Below are 25313 nucleotides of genomic sequence, written 5' to 3'. Positions count from 1 at the left end.
TTAAACCAGTTAGACCAGGGAAAGGACATTTCCAGGACTGTGGTGGTACGGGTTATAGGGTCACACACCTCGTCACTCACACAACCTGGGAAAATCACTTTATAATGTTTAAAAACGGTCTTTTTACACTTTGCCAGGCCAGTACGTTCCATGATGTTCATGATGTTATATGTTCATGTTGACCACTGCTGTTAATTTCATGGATGGCCTATTGCGGTACGGCTCTGCTTGTACAATTAAACCAGGCTTGGTGTCCTCAATTGCTGGAGTTTTCTTTCCTGTACCTGTGTTGGAAAGAGTTGTGTGGGAGGAGAACATTTGCATGCAGTGATGTGGTTCCTGCCAACAGGGTTAGAGAACAAGTAGAGCTACTTTGGGTCACTTCCTGCACTTGTTTATCACGGCACAAGGGACCATCTCTCCTGTTCCCCTTTTTTAACTCTCTAACTAGCATGTTCAGCTGGGTATTCTTATTCTGTCAGTTCAGGGTAAGCACGGTACCTCGATCAGCAGTGCTGTAGCAGTTGAAGAGGGAGGAGCTTAAACCAATATCCTCCAAGGCACAAGCCTGTGTCCTTTACCTTACCTCTTGCATCACTTTCAGAAGAACAGTTGCATGAGAGCCTTTTCTATGACTTGTATGTACTGATGTAAGGAAGCGATTATAGAGATAATCCATGTTGGAGTCAGTACCAAAATGTATTGATATTGATAACTTTTCTTTCTGGAATCCACTATTGCGGACACTGTGTGGGAATTACAATGTAATGGACTGAATGAACCCATTAGGTAGTCTCAATACACACGATCTTGAGGTCAGTCTCTTCCATATCACATGGGGACAGCCTAAGTGTGGCACAACGGGTGTGCCGGACTCAGAGAGTGACCAGGCGGAGAGCAATGGTGGCAGGATTTGCGACTTTATTCTTGTTCCCACATACTCCTATGTTCCCACGTATCAGAAAGCCAACATAAGCAATAATAACAAAAAGGAAACCAATAACAAAAAATAAAGGATAATAACGCAATGGCAAAGTTTTACTCTATTCAATATAGGCCACAAGGGTAGCTGTCAACCATGTTGGTTGTTTGTTTCCAAGCTGGAATGTACCACACTTACCTAGGAAACTCCAATGCATGCATTCATAGGTAAATTGTAGGAGGCGTTCAGTACAGAACTGCAGTATGCACACAGCATGCACAGGTGGATATCACTGATTGAAAACAAATTATAGATATGTTTTGGCAGAGCTCATAAAAAAGAAACAGCCATTTTATTTCAGTGAATAACAAATATTCTTATAGGTGATGCTGACCTTCACAATACTTTGCATTGTATCAGTTACATAACACCTTATTACTGATCCAGTACAAGATGCATAACAATTTTGGAGCAGTTCAGTGTCACTGATTATAAATATTTTCCTATTTTTATTTTTTTGAATTTGAACAACAGAACAACGCATAGCAAAAAGTTTATCGATTACCTGAGCAAATCTTATTTTGTAAATGCAGATATACATCAGCTGGCTCTGGATTGCAATCCCCCGGTAAAACTCACCTTTGACTTTGTGGCTCCACATAAAAGGACTCACACACACACACACACACACACACACATACACACACACACAAAACCGCTTGTCCCATATTGGGTTGCGGGGAGCTGGAGCCTAACCTGGCAACACAAGGCATAAGGCTGGAGGGGGAGGGGACACACCCAGGACGGGACACCAGTCCATTGCAAGGCACCCCAAGCGGGACTCAAACCCCAGACCCACCAGAGAGCAGGACCATGGGTCAACCCACTGCACCCCCCACATAAAAGTAAAGTTATTGAAATATAAGAAACTTGCTGTGGACTCATGTTTTAAAGTTAGAATGTTGTAAACTAGAGTGTAAATGGTGCTCAGCTACACCGTACATTTATTATGTAGCCTGGTGGGACAGTCTAAAAAATGTAGGAAAGTACTTTTTAATGCCGGATTTGAATATTATACATTTACATTTAGTCATTTAGCTGATGCTTTTCTCCAAAGTGACTTACAATTTTAATTTACCTACAATTATTTACCTATCTATACAACTAGGTAAAGTTACAAATCATTACACAAAGTTAATTGATGAAAATAAGAATAATCACCACATCTGAATCTGGACATTAACTCATCAACTTACTAACTTCTAGGGACTTTTAAATAACTGTACAAACTGCCTTAAAAATCTTTTTCTATCTAGTATGTCCGGGGGGTGGGCAGCCACCGGCACTTGGACCCCCGGAGGCTTTTTTCCTCCCTTGCCTTTCCGTTGGGAGTTTGCTGTTCTTTTCCTCCATACTATAGCCAGTTGGGTTACTTACAGCTTGAATAATTACATAGTTACTGTAGTAATTTAATATATAACCAACCTGTTATTTGTATTATGTCTTTCATTCGGCGCTCTGTGCCACTGTGTGAGAAGAGTGCTCTACAATGATAAATTCAACTGAACCGAATAAAACTGCAAAAGTGCAAAGAGAATGAGGCACGGAGGTCAAAAACCAGCAGGCCTGAACATTACAAGCAGACTTTATAGCATACTTTGTGTTCTCTATGTTTTCTCTGCGTACAGCCATTATACCGCATGTATGATATTTCGCCGGCTGCGGTATATCACACATGAAAAGTACAGGTGTATTTAGTGGGTGCAGTTTTCATGTTCCAGAAAAATGCAAATCGAGAAACGAAGCGGCAAATTGGTTTTCTTATTTGGTGCTCATTATTATCGTGTCCACATTCGGTAAGACAATGGTTGCAAAGGGAGAAATTTCTCACTGCAGCAATTGATATGTATGTATAAGGGATATATTATATATATTTTTTTTTTTCCTGGGAGAAGGAAGTTGAATCTGTTGCTACGGAGACCTCGTCATTTTATCAGCCACGTTCAACGGTCGCAGTGCCCTTAGCTACTTCGCACCTGCCGCCATTGTTGTAAATTAACGGTAAAGTTACGAGCGCGATGGACTTTTACGCGAGTTCAATTGAAATCGTAAAGTTAAATTTTAGCAATGCAATAAATGTCTGAAAACGCGTTTATAAGTGATCACGAAATTTTCTTTCTCACAAATTTTTACAAAATTTTCTTGTTTTATCGCGGAATTTCTTACATTTCAGTCTCGCAAATAAGATCGGGCCGCCTACAACTAAGAGTTTCGCGAGGGCTTGTTATGAGAAATATTTAATAAATGTGCAGTTAAATTTACGACAGCGCTGAACGCTTACCGTCACAGTAATTAACAGCGTAATAAACGATCATTTACATCCGTTCACTCCCCAGGAAGTTCAGACGTCGTGCTTCGGCGTGCTCTAGTCTCCCGGGCTAGCGGACCAACGGGAGCTGCGATTCTCTCGGACCCTGCACGGCCACAGTTCTCATTCAACGCAGGGCGGGTTTGCAGCTCAAAACCCACCGACAGCAGTGAATGTGAATCGAGACCTTACCGCGTGACATCGCCACGAACCACCGCGGGCACCGTGTGGACGGGGGGGCGGAACGAATCGCTGCGGACGCACCGGCGTCACACTTGGCGCTAGTGCCTTCCGGTCCAGGTGCGGTGGGCGGCAGGGGGGGGCTCGAGGAACGGGGTACATTCAACGCTCGATGGTTTTTCAAGGCCAGAAACTCACCGACAGCGTTGAATGTTCCCCGGGACTCTGCGCGTCGATCTTGCTCCTTCAGTGCGCAAGCGCCGAGACGCGCGGCACGCTAGAGACTCGCACACTCTCACACACGCGTTTACGTAGAGGCCATTCTTCACACGGTTGCACATTGCAAACATTCTTGGTAATGTTATCTGCTTTAATGTTAATATACGCAATAGTATAATGCTTATGCGGATTGCATCGATGCTGTCATGTGTGTATTATAGAAAGAATGTACACATTTAAACGATGCTTTTTTTCCCCCCACAGTGATAAGCTACTTACAGGTATTTCCCCATTTAGACTGTTGGGTAATTTTTACTTTATCACACACACATTTTCAGAACCACTAGTCCCATACAGGGTCACGGGGAACCGGAGCCTACCCGGCAACACAGGGCATAACATAAGGCCGGAGGGGGAGGGGACACACCCAGGACGGGACGCCAGTCCATCGCAAGGCGACCCAAGCAGGACTCGAACCCCAGACCCACCAGAGAGCAGGACCTGGTCCGACCCGGTCCAACCCACTGCGCCACCCTTAATTTTATTAGTTCAGGGTAATTACCTTGATGAATAGTAGGAGTGGGGATTTGAACCCACGATCTTCTGATTGCATTGAAGTTTGGCCATTTTTCTGGAGGACGTTCAGTTCTGTAAGAGTGCCGAGTGGATTGAAGGGTCTCGGGTTCAACTCCTGCCTCCTGCCTGCTGTACTACCATTGACCACTTACCCTGCACCGGCACAGTAAAAATTACCCTGGTGCACAGAAATGAAAAGATACTTTTAAGTAGCTCAGTATACAAACCTAAGACTGTAAGTCGCCATGGAGAGAAGTGTCAGATAAATGATGGTTAAAAACACGGTAACTAAGCACTAATCAAGGGCACTCCTGCTGGAGGTGTGTTTCAAATCTGTGGCTTCAAATGGTCAGGGCTCGCTTTTCCGCTGATCTCTTACGAGCGTGAAAAACGCGTGAATGTTTATAATTAATAATTTTGTCATGAGAAATTGGCGAATAATGGATAAAGCCTCGTGCAGCTACTCGCGCGATGTACGCCGCTTTATATGGTCGGATGTGACGGATTAACCGCGGTCTAGAATCACACGCCCGCATCCAAATCTCTGAGGTGTACGCGCTTTGGAGAAAAGCATCTGCTAAACTAATAAATGTAAATGTAAATTCAGGATCTCTAACCACGACACGACCAGCTGCTCCTATATAAATGAAAATAATAATATATGAATAATTGCTATAGTGATGATATCCTTTCCTTTTTGTGCCCGTCCCGTTCAGACATCACGCGGGCTACCCGCTGCGGCAGAAAACGCACAACTGACGCACGTGCGGCCACGGTCGGAGCAACACTAACGCGCTCGCGGCGCCCGCATCTCGGCTTACGCCGCTCGGCGCTCGTCCCGGAAATGGCAGCAGAACCGGCGGTCGGCTGCGGAGCGACAACGTGCGGGGACAGGCCGCCGGGTGCCGCGTTTGTTCTGCTCTAACAGCTGTGGGGTCTGTTATCTGACTGTGGGGGGAGGGGAGGGCAGAGGAGCGAGGTGGCGGGGTAAGCGGTGACGGCTAGGGGTGGGGGTGGGGCGAAAGAGCGAAGGAAGGAGCGGGGTGGGGGGGTTGATCGATTCCAGGCTCTGAATTTCCAGACGAGCTGAACAGCAAAGGTCAAAGGTCTCATTTCCTATGAAAGAGGGCCTGTCTGGCGGCTCGACCCGTCTCCGGGGCTGTCTGACCCCGGGGAGATGGCGGCGGCGGCGGCGCTGGTGGTGGAGGGGCCTGTTTTTCCACCATTTGATTCGCACCGTAGACTCCGGCTCTTTGCAGCATCCCCACTGACACCCGGTGACCTCGTTCCTTTGCGGGCGCTTCTCTCCGGCGCTCCGCGTCCCCTGGCTGCCGGGGGTAAGGCGACATACGCGCAGGTTCCCCCGCACGACTGATCCTCGTGAACACGGCGCTGGAGCCCGGCGCACCCTGCCCCCACTCGCTCCCGTGCACCCACACACACACACACACACACACACACACGCTGAACGCTCCAGCAGCGCACTGAAGACCACGTGCCCGTGGGGCCCACATTGGTACATCACAGAGTTTCATTCATTCACTTCCTATGTGTTGAACCTAAAAATGGATTTGAGCCACATGCAAAAGAAACTACCCGGCTGGGTAAATCATGGGTAAATCGCAGTAATTAACTACGTAAAAACCTCACACTGTCAGTCACCTTGCAGAAAGGAGCCAAATATATGAATTATTAATAACAGCAACTGCATCTTTCCGCTCGTCCACGATTGGAGGAAACACCACCGTATTCGATAATCATATGTAATATCAATTTGTTCTTTTTTCACATTTTCTACTTTGCAAACTTGGAATGCTTTGAAGTTTAATTTGCTGAAAGACACGGTACTGTTTTATGCATTTTTAAACAAAATATTTAATTTTCTTCATTGCATAATGCTCTGTTTTTTCAGTGTTTAGTACAGTTATGTGCACAATGGGTGAGAGGGTGTGACAGGTGACCGGCAGGTAAAAACCCATGCGCAGGTGCTGAGTCCACGACCTTCTGGGAAGTGCAACCAGCATGACTACCGCTGTAAACCGCAACCCGAAGCATCTCCGCGCACACGTGTGAGGGTGCACGTGTGCATCCGAGCGTGCGCCCAGATGCCCGTGTGACAGGAGGGTTATTGACAAAGACGGCGTCCCCTCCCTTCGTCTGGACGTGCCGAGCCGCGTCTACCTGCTCCAGACTGGATCGATACTTCGATCCCACCGCTGTCCGCGTTCGTGTTGCATGCAAAGGCGCACAATCCAGACGCAGCATCGCACGCGCAATGATTAATCTGGGTCTTGACCCCAGCATCGGTTACATCCTCACAACTTGCAATCAAGAACGATTATGTGCATTGCAGACTATTGTAGACCATCGTAGACCATCGTAGATACCAGACCATCAGACTATTATAGACTACAATAGACTCCCACAGACCTTCGTAGCCCATCAGACTATCGTAGACCATCACGGCCCTGTTGCGCCTGTCTCTACGCACCCGTCCTCGTAAAAACGACCAAACTCTTACGCACTTTGCCGCCCAGAAATCACGCATTTTTCTCACCCGAACCGAGCACGCGCAGAAACGCGCATCGAGATTTCACGAGCCACGTTTAACGGAACGCCAAAAAAAGTTGACGAGGCACTGGCAAAATGTCAATTTTTCAGCATCGCCGCATCACGGCGAAAGGGCTGCCGCGCCGGTCGGGGAACGAACGCCCTGTCGGGTAACGCACCCTCGCGCCCCGGGCGCGATCACACACTCCAGCGTGAGTGACGAGCGCAGCAAAGTTCATATGCACCGAGGACATCATTCCAGCATCGCGTTTCTGCAAAGGCAGACGGGAGATGAGCAGCACTTGAGATGGTAACGATGAGTCGGTGGGAATGCACTTACCCTGTGTTCTGCGAGAGGGACCTTGGCTGTTTGCTCCTGTCCACCCGCCCCCCCCCCACACAAACACACCTTCAGCTCCTGCATTCCTCCATCCTGGTGTCATTCCATACCTCCATCCCATCTTCCTCACTGCCCTCCTAAGTCAGCCCTCCCCACCACTCTTCTCCTCTGTTCCCCGCATTCAAACCCCACCTCTCCCCTTGGGTAATGCTCTTCCTGCAGATGCATTTCTCTCTCTCTCTCTCTCTCTCTCTCTCTCTCTCTCTCTCACTCGCTCTCTTTTCCCAGCGTGTCTCCAAAGTCGTACGTCTCGGTGGTGGCTTCCTGCCGCTGCAAACTTGAATGTCTGCTGCCTGGCTGGATGTGAATGTATTTGGGAGGGCGAGTGGGTGATAGAGAGAGAGAGAGAGAGAGAGAGAGAGAGAGAGAGAGAGAGAGAGGCAGAGTGAAAAGTGATGGAGGGGTAGAGTGACCCAGGACATAGAGAGTCTGTCAATTTGAATAAGAATTGCAAATGCTCTGCCCCCCCGCCCCCCCAACCCCCACCCCACAGTAGACCTCACACTCCGCACCCGGCTCCGGCACCCGCACTCTGTCTCCCTCTGCCTGTTTCTCGACCCCACATCAAAAATCACATCCCAGACAGACATATTTATACACGTCTCCCCCCTTCGCTATACCCCCCCCCCACTCCTGTCAGCGTGTGCCAGACAGTTAACCCCTCGAACGCCAAAGCCCACTTCCTTTCACTCAGCCCTCTTTCATCAGCACGTTGTATTCATGCAAAATGCCTCATAAAGAAAAAAAAAAATGTATATTGCAATATATGTCATCATCTCTAATAAGTGCAATTCAAGGCAAACGCAATATTTACGTTTATTTCACAATATGACAATACATAGTGAGAACAGTGGTATGTGATATAAAAAGGTGAGACAGAGAGGGCATATTAAACACATAATTAAAAAAGCTCAGAATATATTTTGATTTATTTCAGTGTCGTTGACATTTTGTGGACGTGTTGCGTTGAGCCTAACTTCACTCGGCGGGAAGACAGATCACGTTAGCAGATGAAAAGATTAGTTTTTCGTTCACTCATAATTCAGGCAGCATTATCGCTGCACACAGAGAGGATCAATATACAAGTTACTAGCACATTAAAATGGATGTGTCTGTTGTTCGCTTGTGAATATAGTTGTTCCTTTTACATTTTTCCTGTTTTGAAAAGAGGTTAAGAATGAAAAAAATCCATATTAATCTTTGGTAAGTTTTTGAGTTTTTTTTTTTTTTTTTAGTTTGACAAATCTTGTACTTACTTGTCACATGTATATGGCCTTGGAAAAATATATAAGTTCCAAATAAGGATGTTCATCCATCCTCCTAATTTCATTAACCATTTTGTTCAAAGAATGGTGACGGTAATCCAGAGCCTATCCCAGAAGCATTGAGCGCAAGGCTAGGGGGGGTACACCCTGGACAGGATGCCAATCCATTGCAGGGCACAATCCAAGGATATGCTCATATTATATGGTAAATATTCAAGTTATATTGTACTTTTTGTGTTGGGTTACGAAGGAAGTCCTTTCTGGGATCGTCGTCCTGGTGAATTTTTGACTTGAAGATTTGACTTTGCTGTCCGCTGCATGACACCACTCTAGACCCCCGGTGAGCATCTAACATTTAGGTATTTAGAACTGCAAGTTGTGCATCATCCTAGAAAAATTGTTTTAATACTCATTTGGCACATTCTGCTTCTTTATGAAACAACCCTTACCTTTTGAACCTAAACAGAAGCAGTTCAGTTTGTGATATCACACCTTTTACTTTTTTTTTTTTTCCTGTGGTGTGTGTGTGTGTGTGTTTCCATCCCCTGCATTCCACCCCAGTGCAGCTGTTTGTATTTGAACCTGTGCTGTTGGGGGCAAAGTGGTGTGCAGGGGGTAACACGGGGGAGGGGGGTGGATTGCGAGCGGTGCGAGCCAGCGTTCAACGGCTTGTACCAGCGTGTTACCGCACAGCACTGACCACATGGATCCACCTGCCTAATGGCACTGATAAGGACAAACAATGAGAAACCGTTGTGTCTTTGCTGATGGGGGGGGGGGGGGGGGGGTTTGGGCAGTCAGTTACCAAGTGGCGGGTTAGTGAAATACCAAAAAATAAAATCAATATGAAAATACCAAAAACTTTATAACTTTTTCCAGATATTACACATTTCATAAATTCGTATAAGCCGAAGGGGCAGAATAGATAGTCCTCAAGCAACCAGAATAGCTATTTTTTTTAAAATTCAGTTTTATGTGCAGAACTACTGTACTTTTAAGTACAGCACTTTTTCCCAGTCAAAAAAAAAAAAAATTTATTTTTCCATCAGATTTTCGTACAGTTAAAAAAAATCTTTATAAATATTTACGAGATGAGGCAAACCACACTTTTAGAAGGGGTGTATAAAAGAGTTTATATGCCTAGAAATACTAATATACAGAGTAACTGGAAAAATGAAAAACCCACCTAGATATCAACTGAGATACGTACTCTGCGTGAACTGGAAACTCTGTAGGTGTGAGGAAAAACAGCGTAGTGCGCTCCATTTAGTTTAAATCTTAATTTCTTTAATAACTAGTACTACAGTCAAATGTTCTAAAGAGATTTAAGTCTCCTTAACTACTGGCAGGTAGTTACATCACTGTTTATGGAGGACACCGTTACACCACTGACATGAAGTACGTGAGCTGGTACAGCTGTAAGATTCCCCTGGTAGAACTGCACAAAGTTTTAATTTACTCATTTATTAGACACTTTTCTCATACCACAGAGTGAGCAAAGGTGCATCAACGGACAAAAAGCTTTAGACCCAGGATTACCAAAATGCAGTTTGTGTGTATGACACCAGTGATGTGAGCCTCAAGATGAAGTAGCCATCTGTAGAAATGACCAAATAGCAAATATACACATAATTTGAGTCCAACACTACAATGATTATGTAGATGTCAGGGGAGTAGGAGAAAAAGGGGTCTGAGGGGGAATAAAAAAAAAATTGAGATCCTTCATTAGCACCAAAAGGGATTCAGCACCTGTGAGGGACAGAGGGAACCCATTCTACTAGGGCCAAAAACAAATTTGAAAGCTTTTAATTATTATTCATAAAATTACCTTCACCTATCCTTCCCCAAGACTTATTGAAAGACTATCAAAACCCTATTTTCATACAGACAATTAAAACCCATGGTTTTCCAACAGAAGTTTCTAAAAACCTCCACCGAAGTTTAACTAAATACCAGAATAAAGAATCAAGGTGACACCGGGCCTCCCGTATATGGTGGCAGAGAGATTGTGCCACGTTTGCGTGTAGTGGTGTGTAAGCATGTGTGCGTGGGCAGCACCGCATGGAGAGGAAGGAAGAAGGCAAGAGAGCAGTTGAAGGTCGGAAACAGGTCGTTGGCACGTCTCAAGTTCCCCCCCCCCCCCCCCGCCCTTGCCCCACGCATCCTGCCTCCACCTCGATCCTGGGGCAGGAAGGGGTGAAAAGATAGAAGGCCTGAACCCATGTGGTTATGGGGCAGGCTAAAAATAAACAAGGAGTAGCTGCAACCGTCAGTGGTCATGCGAGAACACCTGAATTCTCTCGCCCGCGCACATACAGGCACGCTTCACAGGTAACAAAACGTTAACCCTCAGGTGGTCCAACGGTTTGCATATACGCCCTGATAAAATTAAAAGCAACACAAGGAAGCTGCGAATAACCACACTTTACCTGCCATCTTGCACACTTGCTACACCAGAGGTAAGCAAACAATGTCATTACAGGAGATGGAATAATTTGCTTTTCTCCCCTTGGTCATTAGAGTAGGACTTTAAATAAATAAATAAATAAATACACACACCTTTGTGGAATGTTCCGAAGGAACATACATTTCCTCCAGGAGAGTTCTGTTCCGTTCTTTAAAAGAAAACGGAGTGGCAGGACCACATAGTAACATCCAACAGCTTAGAGATACAACATTTTCAGACTGAGGGTGCACTGTCAGGCAGGAGGGGAGAGGGGAAAAAAAAAAAAAATGCAAAAGAATGTGCCACTTGTTGAAGTCTCTTTAATAAAACACATAGAAGAAAATGGCTCTTGGTGGGTGGGGGGGGCACATGCATCTTTAACAATGGCTAAAACGACCAGTTCAGGTCTCCCGGGGCACCCAGAACTCTGTGGGCGCTCCTCTCCCCGCAGTGTGAGCAAGATGGGGTTCCTGGTGACCTGTTGAGGAGGAGCAGCGACTGGGTATGGGACAGCAGGAAGAAGGAACCTCAGGCAGAAACGCAGACTTTGCCATGAATAAATGGGGGAGGAATAAAGCCACACAGGTTATTCGTTAAAAAGACCAAGATGTGTTGTAGACTGACCTGGGGCCGGGGGACAACCTCAATGCGGAGAAGAGCTCAGGGGTACTGGGGGTTCCAACAGGTGTCTGCTCTGACCAGGGAGCGATACCTGATTCCAAGGATGAAGGTGTGGCTTGCAAGTGGCTAGAGCAGGTCATGGGATCTGACCTAGAAACATCTGTCAAAGGGATTGGGGGAGGAGGGTGGGGGGGGGAAAAAAAAACTGCTGTATTTGCAGGGCGGAATAAGTGCCAAGCCATTGCCTGGGTTCAATGGGTACAGTACAGAAATATCACATGTAATAAAATGGGTAAATAACTTGCTTAATGTACAAAGAAAAAAAAAAAAAAAAAAAAGTCGGAAGACAACTTGAACAAAGGCCATCTAAAAAACTTTTTACTTCCACAGCCTAACATATACACAGAAATTGCATGCACTCAGATTAATTTGCATGTGGGGTCCAAGGCTGATCAGAATGACTACCCTGAGGAGTCCTTTGCAAACCGATCATCTTATGCAGTTAGAGTCAATAACAATTCTTTGCCTGGGAGTTCTTTTGTTTTCCTTTCCTCAGTTGCTAGATGGCCTTAGTAACCACCTTTTCTTTTTGTCTTTGCATTTTTATTGCTGTGCCACTCTGACGAGAACTATTTGAAATACATATTTGTTTGACTTTATTTCTGGGTGAGACTTTATCTGGTATGCAATGCTTTTGTACCAGATCGTCTCCGGCTGATTATCTCACAGCGTCGCAAGCACTGTTTTGGCTCGTAGAACCTTCTTCCTGCAAATCAACTTGGACAAAGGTTTCGGCGAAAGAAATAACAAGCAGCAGGGTTCCTTTTAAACGTCGTTGGAGCCTTCTTCAAAAATTGTCAAGCCACGAGTGTTCGAAGCAGTTTAACGTGGAGACATACAACGCCAAAGGCTCTGCACACAATGGCAACTCACTCATTGTGCTGCTCTCCCTCCGCTGCTGAACGCAAGGGGAGTGACACAGAAACTGCTGTCTGAGTAGCGACGCCTTCTTCTGCTCAAACTGGCACCTCTGCAGAAACGCACACGTACAGAGTCAGCAAAAGGACATAACTGTCGCTTCCACAACACTCTGGTACCGCACCCTAACCTCACGACCTAGCCGGATGGCGGCATCGGTAAACGCCTGGCGCTCCCTCTGGAAGCTCCGCCTCTGATCTTCAAACTCCGCCCACTTCAACTGCAGCCGCTCCCACTCTTCCAAATAATACGAGTCTGCCAAGGCAGGGGGCAGCAGGGGATGAACGCTGTCCTGGAAAGAGGGAAATGTTTTGTGGGTCGCTGTGGTTCTGCATACCCGGTGTACAGATGTGGCAACACCACAACGCACAACGCCCTCAGGATGACGCCAGGAACGGATAACCACTAGGTTAGCTACCTGGGGCTGGACCATGGACTCTTGTTCTTGCTGCATGGATCTTTCAGTCATAGACATATCTGCACAGGACCTCTGTAACTACATTAAAAAACCCAGGCAAGTGGACCCCCAGTGGTTTATTCTTCTCCCCCTCCTAATAGTTGAGAGTCTGTTTTCCTCTCCTCAGCTGCCAGATAGCCTACTCGTCCAACTCAGCCATATGTCCAACTCGGCCTCATCGCTTTTTCTGCATATATCTAGTCTTTCATGCTCTGTGTCTGAGCTGAGAAGAGCATTGTATGAAAATAAGATCTGAGTGATTTCCATCTCTTGGGGCCACAGGTTTCCAGACAGAGTTTACCTCCAAGAGCTCTTGCTGCATTCTGACCAGCTGCTTGTTTTGTTCCAGTTCGGCCTCCAGCTGAGCCAGTAGCTTCTCTTGATCGGTCCCCACGGCACTAGAGGACAGGCCTTCTCTCGCACAAAACACAGACACGCATACAGTGTTTCATTGTTGCTGTTACTTAGAGCCAAACTGAATGCATTACCTTTCAGACGGCATCAAAATACCCCGAGAGATGAACTGCTGAAGTTTCTTTTGAATCCTGCTCCACGCTTGGACAACCCCCCCAGTCACACGTTCACCCAGCAGTGCCTCTGTCTGGACAAGCGCCTCACAGTCAAATGCTTCCTCTACAGCCTCTGTGGAGCCCTGTAAAGTCTGATGGAGGAGGATAAGGAGAAGAGGTTCACCATCTAAAATAAAAAGTCAAATGACTGTCCAGTCATACTTTAAGTAACCGGGGGGGATGGGACGGGACACCACACACACACATACACAATCTCCATTCAGCAGGATGAAGCATTACATTGCACAGCCCCTTCGAAGGGTCACCCAACATGACTTCCAGGCCCAAAATTTTGCCTTGCTATTGCTGGTTCCGACCTCCGATGATGACACCCACGTCCAGCTTTACCTCTTCACCCCTAGGTCCCACTCACTCGATCCATGTCTGTCCCGCAGAGAGCGCAGCAGCGCGGCGACACTGTGTCCCAGGGTTGTCGCCTCCCTCAGTTCAGACTCCACTCTCTCCAGCATCAGCCTCAGCACCTCCTCCTCCCTCCTGCAGGGGGCAGCATAGCACATCTGTTCTGCAGAGTCATGGGCAGTATGAGCAAAGAGCACCCATTAAACAGCCTGATGGAGCTTTTCCATCCCCTCCCACCCACTTCTACTTCTGGAGGCAACAGGTAGTACGGTGTAGGGTCTGCCACCTTGTATCTGAAGGGTCCAAGTTTAAATCCAACCTCCCAAACTGCTCCAGTAAAGAAAATTACCCAGCTGTATAAATGGGTAGCTCACTGCCAGTAGCTCAGCATTGCAAGTCATTTTGGAGAAAGTTTCAGCTAATTGAGTAAACATAGTTGTTATTTTACTGAATATTTACACACATTTGACCCAACTACATGTTGTGATGGAACACTTCAGCTTAAGGAGCTTGGTTATAGTATTACAAGGCTGCTTGTGAAATTTTAACCCGCAACATTCTTGTTACAGTTAACCACCAAGCTATGTGGTGCTCTTCATGACTGCTGTGTGAAACATGAATTTCATGGATTAATGGAAAATCAAAACAGATGTTGAGAGCAACACGGCATTTGCCATGGTAAAATTGACATTAAGTACAGGGTGCCAATAAATGACACACACTGTAGAATACATTAAAGTTGAGCGGACAACTCAAGAAAGCCAGCCAGGAAAAATCATTCCTGTAAATTGGTACAAGCAGAGCAACATGTGGAAGAAAGGAAACAGCAACGGGGGGGGGGGGGATGCAACACTGCAGAGAGATCAATACATACTGTGACATGAGGCCTCACAGTCTAAAAAAGCCAGATATCCACCAATATCCTACCTTGCCTCTGTCATCACACCCCTGGCAGGAGGTTTCTTCCCAAGTGGTCTTGGCAGGACATTCAGCAAGTCTATAGCTGACAAAGGGTTACCACTGAAGACGTGCGCAAAATTTGAAGGCCGATTTGACAGCACTCCATGAAGTTCAAGCCACATCAACCTGAAATTTTATTTAGAGCACTAGGAACCTGCTTAAATTGTTACAGGGTAGTACTAAACACAGTCATTTTAATGACTGCCTGCATTTCCCAGGCACATCCTATTTTTGCACATTGTCCCCCCCTAGTGCTCGAAATGTGACACACATCTCACAGGCTTTGGGCTCCCTGATCTTGTCAGGCAGCTGAGAGAGCTTCTCCTTCAGGCGGCTGTTCTGCTTCTCTTTGCACTTCAGTTCCCAGGCCTGCCGGTTGCATCGCGCCTGCAGACGTTTGCTCTGACATGGACCGGCATTGGGAGTCGTGTGGAGCAGAGCACAACAAAGGTCCGGAGCTCACAACAAGCGTAAAGTTAAACCGTACAATAATGCCATCACGGACCCAACAGACTGAATTTTTGTTCCGTTACAGTACAAGCGGACACCAGCTCCCCTCACGTCCCCGCCTCCAACGGGTCGTTCTTACGTTCTCCTGCTCCCGCCTGAGTGCGTCCTGCAGCCGAGCGATGTCTTGCTCCCTCTCTGCCAGCAGAAGGTCCTGTCAGAAGATTTCCATCAGCAGCAGCACCATCTGCGATGCACCTAGTTACTGCATCCTGCTCAATTACCCACCTCAGCTAAGCCTAAGTAGATGCATTCTCTACATCTCACACAAATCAAGTAGCACAACTTAATCCCAGCAAGAAATTCTCTTCTGTTGCAAGAAATATGCATAGTCCTCTGCTGGGTGTGTGCGCAAGTTACAGGTTTATTTAATGCATTACAACTAATAACCTTACAAGCATCACAAGTAGTATTTAGACTTCTACTATGACGTGGAGCCCTTTTAATAAACACAAACTGCGTCGCTATACTTCCAGCTGTGTAAACTGACAGAGTGAAGAAGTTATTTGTTAGCTGTGCTACAAGTTTCCATTAAACAAAATAGCACTTAGATGCCAGTATGCCTGCTCTGTTGACTCCAGGGCTTTTTGGGAATGCGCCCTCTCTCCACTGCCCAGTGTTTCTGTCCAGCTGTGATTGCTGTAGGAGACATCACTTTGGGGAGGACTGGACACTGTCGACATGGTAAACGTGTCCTGGAGCTCTGAGTGCAGGGACAGCATGCAAGAGGACATGGTTTTCCTCATCACTTCAAAAAAAAAATTAAGAAATATATATTATATATATAAAAATGAAAAGCCACATCATCCTATAAACATTGTCCTTAGTTTATTCTATGATACATTTATTCCTTTAGCAGCTGCTTTTCTCCAAAGCAACAACCACCTCTGAGAACAATCCATGCATTACACCAACAGAAGGAGATATAGCAGGTAGTGCAATGGGAACCCGGACACTGTTTCCTAGCATGAAAAAGGACTCCGTCACAGTACAGTGAACAAGGTGTGGACCTAAAAACTCTTCAGGAGAAAAGGAATACATATATTACGTTTTTTTTTTGGATGATTTGAAGAAGAAAAAAGTTATTATTCACTGGCCGCATTGTGTTTCATCTCACCCACTTACTAAGAACACAGCTTCTCAATTACTCCAGCTATTTTACAGTTTATTTCTGGAATGCAATATTTGCTTTTGCAGATGTGGGAAACAAGCAATTTAGCAGATTTTAGATCAGTGTTCTGGGTGTAGAGAGAATACAGGATTGCCATCAATATACAAACAACTGACTCTCCTAGCTGGATGCACAAGCTTAGAAGTACCTGCAGGAGGCAGCTGGGACTTGTGGCTCAGTTTTGGTAGGCGGGACATTGAGAGCATTGAAGGCAACTGAATTGAAAGAAAGAGATAAAAAAAAAAAAAAAAAAAAAAGACACCTGAGGACTACAGTGCAACACAAGTGAAATTATGAGAAGTCCATCAAGTTTAAAATGGTTATTTGAATCAGATACCAGGAAAAATACATAGGGACACTCTCAGGATGTTAGGAAAACACATACACTGTGAAACCTGGACTACTTGCACATATCAAACAAACCAAAAATAGCCAGAATATAGACCTTATTAATCCAGTCTTGGTACTAAAATGTGAAACAGGCAACCCGAATAAAGAGTGCTTATGTGGACACATTCTAGACACTGCAATTAAGTTGCATTATTAGACTATACGTGGAAAAGATGCAAGCTAGTTTCCCTTGCAAATTAGCTATTCAAAATTCACTGGCATTATTTATTTATTTATTTATTTAAAAAAGCACAACTGAACTGAGAGCAGACATTGCTACATCATAAACTTGAACTAAAACAAATCTCTTAAATTATATTTCTTATCAACACCTTTAGCTACAGCTCTTCCTAGAATCCTAAAACAACATGTCGCTGCTCACAGGTTTTATAAAAGGCAAATGAAAACCACTCAAGTAAGTGACAACCACCAACGTTAAAGACACAAATTGTTGTGGATAATAAAAACTTGGGGGGATTATCCCTAATATTTATAGCAATCCAGACATGAACTTTATCTTACTTGATTGGTAGTTTCTTGGTTACCATAGTTGTTAAAAGCAACTATAACTCAGCACAAAACATTAATGTTTCACAGAGTGCTTTTTCAAGTGACATGAAGCAGTGGCATAATCCCATCTGTGCCCAATTCAGATAATTAATCATTCCATAATAATGGGGTCATTAGGGCCAGTCTGATTATTGGGTTGTTCAGGGAAAAGGAGATTCATTATTTACCACCTCTCCATAATAGGAAAATTGTTTAAGTCTTGGTTACACCTGGTAGTGTGAAAATAAATCTTGGGTCTTTCTAGATTCATCTTCCATCATTATCATCGTTCATGTAGACCCACAGAATGACCCAGAGGTTGGGAAGTAAAAATCACTGCTAGGCAGTGTAGAAGTTAGTGCTGTTAGTATCTCAAGGTCCTAAGATTGAATCAAGTCAAGGTAGTTACCCTCAATTAACATGGTAAGAACACCTTCCTGTTTAAATGGGTCAATCAGTGTAAAATAGAGTATCTGATTTCCTGAGCTCCCTTACTCAAAGTTGCCACAGGGTAATAATGAAATGTCCATATTCTAAAGTCCTACTCCTCGGGTGTATGGCATAGACATACTTCAACCTCTGTATAAAATATTGATGTAAAATGCAGTGTAACATCAGAGCAGAAACCATAATCCAGTATCCAGGCAGAGTTCACCCAGGGGAGGATGTCACTCCATCACAGGACAATGACACACAAAGGGCAGTGCAGAGTCACCAGCGGAACCCATTTGACATCTCTGGACCGTGGGAGCGAAAACATCAGTTTTGTAGAGAGCAAGTGTGAGCTGGGATCAAACTAAGCCATATCCATTATCCAAACACACAGCCATGCCATGGGCAGAGGCACTAGAGCTACCCACAATGCTGTCGTGCCGCCAAACGGCATCTTCATGAAGAGGAAAGTTCATTTCTTGTTTTTTTTCACCTTGCTCCACTAGTCAGTCTAAGGAGATATATAAGCCGACTGGAATGTGTAACGCACTCTCTCTGCGTCACTCACACACATTAAAAACATAATGAAATTATAATTATTTTTAAGCCAAACGGGGTCGATTTCTGTACTCTTAATTTAGCACAAGGGGTTTCAGACAGCGTGTGTGTCTGCGTACGTAGTTTAGCAAAGCAAACGCGATGCCTTCTGCTGACGTAGGACACCGCGAAAGTCGGGCGGGTTCACAGCGGTCACGTGACCTTCGCGAGTCGCAGTCTGTCTTGTGACGTCAGTGTGACGCAGTCACAAAACCCGCTCGCGGTGGGTTTTAAATTCCAGGTTTTGCGGTTGTGTTCGGTACTACAGCGTGAGGTGAGATTTCTGCGTGAAGAGGAAGAGGAAGAGGAAGAGGAACGAATCCATTACTGAGTCATTATGCGTTTCTGTGTTCACATTTTTTGTGTCATTAAAACCGCGAGAGAGAAGGACAAAATCATGTATATGCGATACGGATACCTGCAACAACCTGAGTCAGTCAGTCACCTTACTCAAAGAAATAGTGATAGTTTTGTTCTTAACGAAAATCCAACAAAATACTCAGCTGTTAGCTGAGTACTGTTTATGTAGTATTTCATAATGATGGCATTATGCATCATATTTAGCCCCTTTACTCCTCCTGTCTGAGGATGAACCACAGCCCTGAGTCACCATGATGACTTCAGATGGCCATAAGCTCCAGGGTGACATTCATTAGGTTAAAAAAAAGTTGTATCTGGCTCACAGATCCATTACAGTACAATGGATATAGTGGAAAGTTAGCAGTCTAGTAACATGTATCAATATTTTCAATACTAACGTTTGGTTGGTATCCTGATAGTTCACCATTTGCTACCCTCATCCTTCCATTCCTCTGACTCCCTTAGAGCTCAAGGAAGCGACTGAGCTCCTCTTCACTTCTCCTGATGCCAATATGTGGAGGCTGCTGTGCCCAGACTCTGCGCTCACGCCAGGGGTTGTGCCGGTTGACCCGGCCCTGTCCGAGGATGAGGAGGGCCAGGAGGAAAAGTCAGAGGTGCTGTCTGCGGTTGACCCCATTACAGATGAACCTGTTTGCGCTTCTGCGTGTCACCTGTTGCTGTTTCTTCTGTGTTTTACTCCGCTACTTGGGGGGAAGCGGAGAAGGTGACAAGTTCTGGATGTTTGAATACTACCAGTTGTTGTTTAGTGTTGATATGGAGCAGGTACGTACTACCCCATTATTGTGGCAGGATGAAAATGAGTCTACATGAGTTTAGGGGGTTTCTTTTTTTTATTAAAATTAAATCCCCCTGTCTTTGGTGCACCTCCTCTCTCCAGGTGCTTAGCAGGATTGGAGCATTTTTACTGCCCCTGCCAAGGCAGAGCTTCATCAAGCATCACATCTGTCACAACCCTGGTTTGTATGATAAGTTTAAGTACCTCTGAGTAATGATGTCTGTTTGATAGGAAAGAAGAGACTAGTCATAATTAACACAACTCACATCTGATCACATTTGTTTGATTTATTTATTGTCCTTTGGGTATGTACTTAGTGCACCAGCACATCACTCATTGGAAAACTGCAGACAAGTCAGGCATCATGTTGCGCAGAACATGAGGTTGAAACCCAAAGGTTTGCCAGTTCAAATTCCTGGAGTTTCCCTGCTATTGTACCAGTAAATTATCAAACTGCATGGAAAGTGGTCTAAGGAGTAGTGAGTTGTAGTTGGAGCCTTGCTGTCAGTGGACCCAGATTTCCCACTCCTGCTGCAATACTGTGATGAAAATAATTACACTGAATACAAATACCCAGCTCTTTAAATGGGTAAAGCACTGTAACTGTCTATGTATAAACTTAACATTGTATGTTGACATTGGGAAATGGTTAATATTATACATTATATCCTCCTGTGTCCTAACTGTTTTGGTTATTATGCAGCTGTTTTCCCACCTCTCTCCTTCCTCAGGACCTTTCTGTATATGTGTCACTCTGGTCTTCTTCATGGCCATTAGTGGGACTCTCCATTTTTGTCAGTCAAAGTGGTGGCCCTCAGTAGCACTACAGACCACAGTTCCACAGGGGTAAGATGTAATGTGGCTATTACCAGTTGTCTGATATTCTTCACATCTGTTTGCATCATATCTCTTCATATTTCTTTTCTGCCAGACTTTATATGTACAGCACCAGTTGAAAGTTTGAGTACACTTGCTGGAAAGTATTTTTTATAATTGAAAGCTTATTACATCAACTTTTGTAAATTAGTTTTATCACTTTCATTCTTGGAAAAATAGTTCTTGCATAGCTTTGAGATGTTTTAGGTGTTATCTTGTTGAAGGTGGACTGCCCAAGTAGCCATAATCCTGATTTAAATTGCATGCCCATGAAGTCTGCTGTGACAGCTGTGTAGCAGACCCACCCGAGTGATGGCCAAGGCTTGACTGATGATGGTTTAGTTGATTTATTGAAACTAACTTGACAACCTCCACCAACGTAAGAGCTGGTGTAAAAAAAAAAAAAAAAAAAGAAACAAATATTTAGCTTCCGTTCAGTTCTTTGGCAATATTATAATTATCAGAGTACGTTAAACACAGAGCCGTAACATAACCATCTCATTTCCATGGACAAAACAAGTACAATTGCATCAAAAAAAAGAAAACATTTACAACAATATACATGTACAAACCTTGTGCCTCTTCGGAGGGTTGCGAATCCTTATATTAAACAAATTATTTAGTTCTTGCAGCACGCAGCTAACCACAAGCTGGGATAAGTTATATCTGTGCGCCAACCGCATTAACTAACTCGTCAATCTAAGCGCAGGGCTCTTGGGAATACAAGACCATGTCAAAATAAAAGCCCCCTTATAATGACCGTATGCCATTGCAATTATATGACAAAATAAAAGTACAAATACAAGAGGAAAAATTTAGCAAAGGTATTCACAAAGGAAGACAAGTTTTAAACATCAACTGGGGTCCTTTACAAGCTGTGTTGTTTGAACTTGGGCTTGGTAAAGATTACTAGCTCTTACCAGCAAAGTAACCCCAGAGCATGATGCTGCCACCACAGTGATGGACAGTGATAACCAATCAGGCGCAGCTCATATGCTCTTCCTCTGTGTGGTGTGTGTTTTTTTTTTTTTTTTTTTTTTTTCCCTCCCCAGTCAATTTTGACTTCAAGCTAACTTGGAATTTTCACTGGTGCTTTGTCTACAGCAACTTTATTTACAGCCCTTCATCAGAGTGAAGAACATTACAGTATGTAGTCATCTGAATATGTTTCCAGGGCTCTAGGGTAGCCTTTCCATTTTATTAGCTTCTAACACAGCAACATTGTCATCATTTATATAGGGTGGTGGAGGGGGCATCTGAACCAATGTCTGACTTTTATCAGAACCCTAAGCAGTGACAATATGTCTTTGTGAATATCTTAAAGAATGGAATTTTTTCTCTCTTAGTAATGGTGTCTTTCCCTGCTGTTAGTGTCGGTAGCTGCTGTGGCTGTGTTCACGTATGTGTGGCTGGTGCCACTACGTGTCTGTGGCTTTCTCATGTGGCGCCAGGGGTTGGAGTGACGAACTGGTGGCTACACCTTCCTGGAGACCATGTGCCTGTACAGTTACTTGCTTTTCCTGTTCATCCCCATCACAGTGAGCGTGTCAGGTCTTTCATAGTCTCACTGTCACACCAATACATGCCATTACTATGACATTATCAGCTGCTTCTTGCTGTCTCTGATAGTTTTTCAAAACTGTGACATTTTTTCCCCTCCCTCCCATTTATACACCATGATGTATTACCGAAAGCTGTTTTTGAGGTGGAGGGGCAAAAGTGTGAGAAATGATTCACAGGGCTGGAAACAAAAAAAATTAAGTTGGGGTAATTAACAGGACTAAGGATTAGGGAATTGGAAAAGGAGTTTAACACGATTACAGATCAAATGGTTAATCTGTTTAAGAATATAGTTGCTTATAAGGTTGCTAATATTTTTTTTTTTTTCTCCTCTCCCCCCCCCCCCGATGCTGAAAATGTCAGTCACTCTCATCCAAAGTAACTGTGTGTACCACTTTGAAATACCTTTTTCGAGGCTTCAGAGCTCTTGCTGGGACTTGAACTGCCAACCCTCTAATGGCTTTGCTACATGCCATCTCTTAAGTGTTGTGGGTCATCCCCTTAGAATGGTTCTGCTGGCTGCTCATACTTGCTGCTGTGGGGACCTCTGGGTCCATCCTGGTCATCATCTTTTGGCCCATTTTCCGAGATGACAAAAAGGAAATTACTTTTGCCATGTTGACAGCCATCATGCTTGCTGCACATGTTGCTTGCCCTTGGCTCCAAGATGTTCACTGTGTGGAATTGGAGAAATGTTGCATCACTCATAGCCCCTCTTTTCAGGTGTATTTCTTTCAGACAACAGTGCACACAGGAAGTCCAATCCCATCACCACCTCCCTCTCCCACTAATGACACATCACTTGTCATCTCAGCTGGAACTCGTTGACTGCTTTTGCCCTGAAATTTTATTTTATTGTTGCTCATAAATGTGTGCTAATCAGTATGAAGACAGATATTAAGTTAAATACAGCAACATTGCTATGAACTTGCAACTACTCTACATGAGCATCTATTCTGGGTTCCTAAGTTCATATTTTGCTTTAATTTTTCAACACAAATAGAGGCACAATGAAAATATGAAACTACTTGCCTTGTGCTTCTTGGGAGATCTATACATTTTATGCCAAAATAAAATTTGCTCGCTCTTTTTGAACTCTGTGCGTGTCTAAGGTTGTGATTTATGATGAGTAGGCCTTTACCTTGCATAGTTAATCACACTTCATAAAGTGGATGTGTATATATGTAACTGGTTACATTATGAAGTCCATGACTAACATTTACAGTGTAAATTAAGTACAGTATGTGGTTGGAAGCTGCTTGCAAAAGCTGAAACAGAACCTAAAGTGGTGCATGGCTGTGTGGAATCACTAGCAGAAATGAGTCAGCAGAACCTGAAATCCAAGAGGCTTAAGTCAGTTTAGTCATGGATGCTCAAATTGTCCTTATGGAAAGAGATGCTGCAGAAATATTACAAAGCATATAAATAAAATCCAGTATAAAATGGCAAATTTATTCTAGCACCAGGTTTTATCCCTGCCTAGCAAAGCAGCTTTTAGATATCCTGAATGTGGTTTATAGGACTGACCCTGATGAGGTGAGCTCCACCTTGCTTTTTTTGTATTTGGATGTAGGTTTGAATCCTGTTCAGGGTGTGCAGGTTTTTTTTTTTTTTTTTTTTCTTCCTTTTTTCTCTTCCCCCCTGGGTTCATAACATAGAGGGGTAAAAGACAACAGTAAACTACTTTTGTACTGTCTTACCATGGAAATTATGCAAGTGGTCACTATGAATCAGCTTACCTTGCCACAACAGATCACAGCTGAAAAAGCTTTAAAATGGAAAATGCACCAAAGCTGTTACTTTTCCCTAGTATATATTTCTCTAAAGCGTCATCTACTCCTGCAGTGCAGTTTTTCATTTGATGATCTCCTTGGGCCCTAGGGACCACTGATCTCTATCACCAAGATACCCTTTTGATGACTGTTAAACACCAAATGTTACTCTTAATAGCTATTTGTACTGGATACAATCACAGTAAACGGCAAAGAAATGGGCAGAAACAATGCCACAGCACCACAGGTGTGCTGGAGTTAATAAGCCTCAATCCCAGCTTGTGAATCACAATTTAAGAGTCTTTTCAGAGCAAAGACCCTTTGGCTTCATAAAATAAGTGCTTAAGGCTGCATGTAAGGTACTGTAGGTGAATACCTGTGAGGTGTGATCATTGCTGTTGCTGCAGTGGGGACAGTAGATAGCATAAAGGTCACTGGGCTGGACTTGTGCTTGAAAAGTTACTGTTGAACCCTTAAGTTGGCTGACATGGAAAGCATGTCAGCCATTTTCTGACACCTTTGTTCAAAGTAAGCTACGATGATAGCTAGGTAATTTGTTTTACTACAGCAATTTCAGGTAAGTACTTGGGTCAAGAGTGCTGGAGCAGGTATTAAAACTTGGATCCACTCAACCTGAAGATGCCTCTAACCACTGCACCCCCTGCTACATTCCAGCATAAATGTAAGTCTACTTCACTACTTTTTCTGTTCCCTTTTAGATATGGAAAACCCCAGCTTGAACTGTTTTGGTAAACACCTATTTGAAGGAGTGTATGTGTGTGTGCAAAAGGCTTAAGGTACCACACAAACACGTAAATCACCTTGGTCTGCAATGCAGCTGGATTGTTAACAAGTGAGTGAGACACAGGGAGTAGGGAAAGGCTTTCAGAGCAAGTTTTCCAACATTTAATCTGATCCTTTTTTGTCCCTGCTTATTTTTGTTTTTTTTTTTTTTTTGTGTGAAAGAAAAAAGGTCAATTCTACAAACTAATCGACAAATTTAAGTTCCCTCTTCGAAATTCCTAAATGAAATTAACAGGACATCCAAGGTGACAACTGATACTCGGACGCAACATGGAGACCTGCTTATCTCAGAGTCTTTGTCCATGGGTGAGGCAGTAGTCCTGCCTGGTGGGGGAGGGAGTGAGGTGCTTGGTGGGCCAGCTACTGGGATTTTATGGTGAAGGATTTATGGAGAAGGTAACCCCCAATCCCCATGCTGAAAAACCTTAGAGCAGTCTCTCAGCTGCAGATGAAGAGGCTTGGGGTAGAGACCAAGAAGCAGCTGCACCCGCTGTCGCCTCTACTCCACATTGTCCACAGTCGAGGCATCCCTTGCTTCCTTTTTTTGTCTACCATCTCACCCAACACTTCACAAGCTGGGGCTCATCCTGCCACAGTAATTACCCCCCCATCTTGTATGGAGTGGAAA

The 25313-nt window shown here is 44.4% G+C and overlaps 1 protein-coding gene and 1 pseudogene across 1 annotated transcript; one reads left to right on the top strand and one right to left on the bottom strand.

The window, feature by feature from the left end:
* Positions 1-785: 785 nt before the first annotated feature.
* On the bottom strand, positions 786-16124 carry LOC108939751 (afadin- and alpha-actinin-binding protein). Its single transcript, XM_029246914.1, has 11 exons — positions 15942-16124; positions 15461-15532; positions 15150-15273; positions 14839-14971; positions 13908-14046; positions 13493-13643; positions 13284-13393; positions 12656-12817; positions 12481-12577; positions 11551-11707; positions 786-846 (listed from the first exon to the last, which is right to left on the bottom strand). The coding sequence occupies exons 1-11, from the start codon at positions 16122-16124 to the stop codon at positions 786-788; spliced, it is 1389 nt and encodes a 462-aa protein (XP_029102747.1).
* A 3004-nt stretch (positions 16125-19128) lies between these two features.
* LOC114909207 (protein YIPF2-like) lies at positions 19129-23549 on the top strand (annotated as a pseudogene).
* Positions 23550-25313: the final 1764 nt, after the last annotated feature.

Source organism: Scleropages formosus, chromosome 2 (assembly GCF_900964775.1).
Source record: "Scleropages formosus chromosome 2, fSclFor1.1, whole genome shotgun sequence".
In the NCBI taxonomy this organism is placed as follows: domain Eukaryota; kingdom Metazoa; phylum Chordata; class Actinopteri; order Osteoglossiformes; family Osteoglossidae; genus Scleropages; species Scleropages formosus.
The sequence above is the reverse complement of the archived record's forward strand: the minus strand, read 5'-3'. Positions and strand labels throughout refer to the sequence as shown.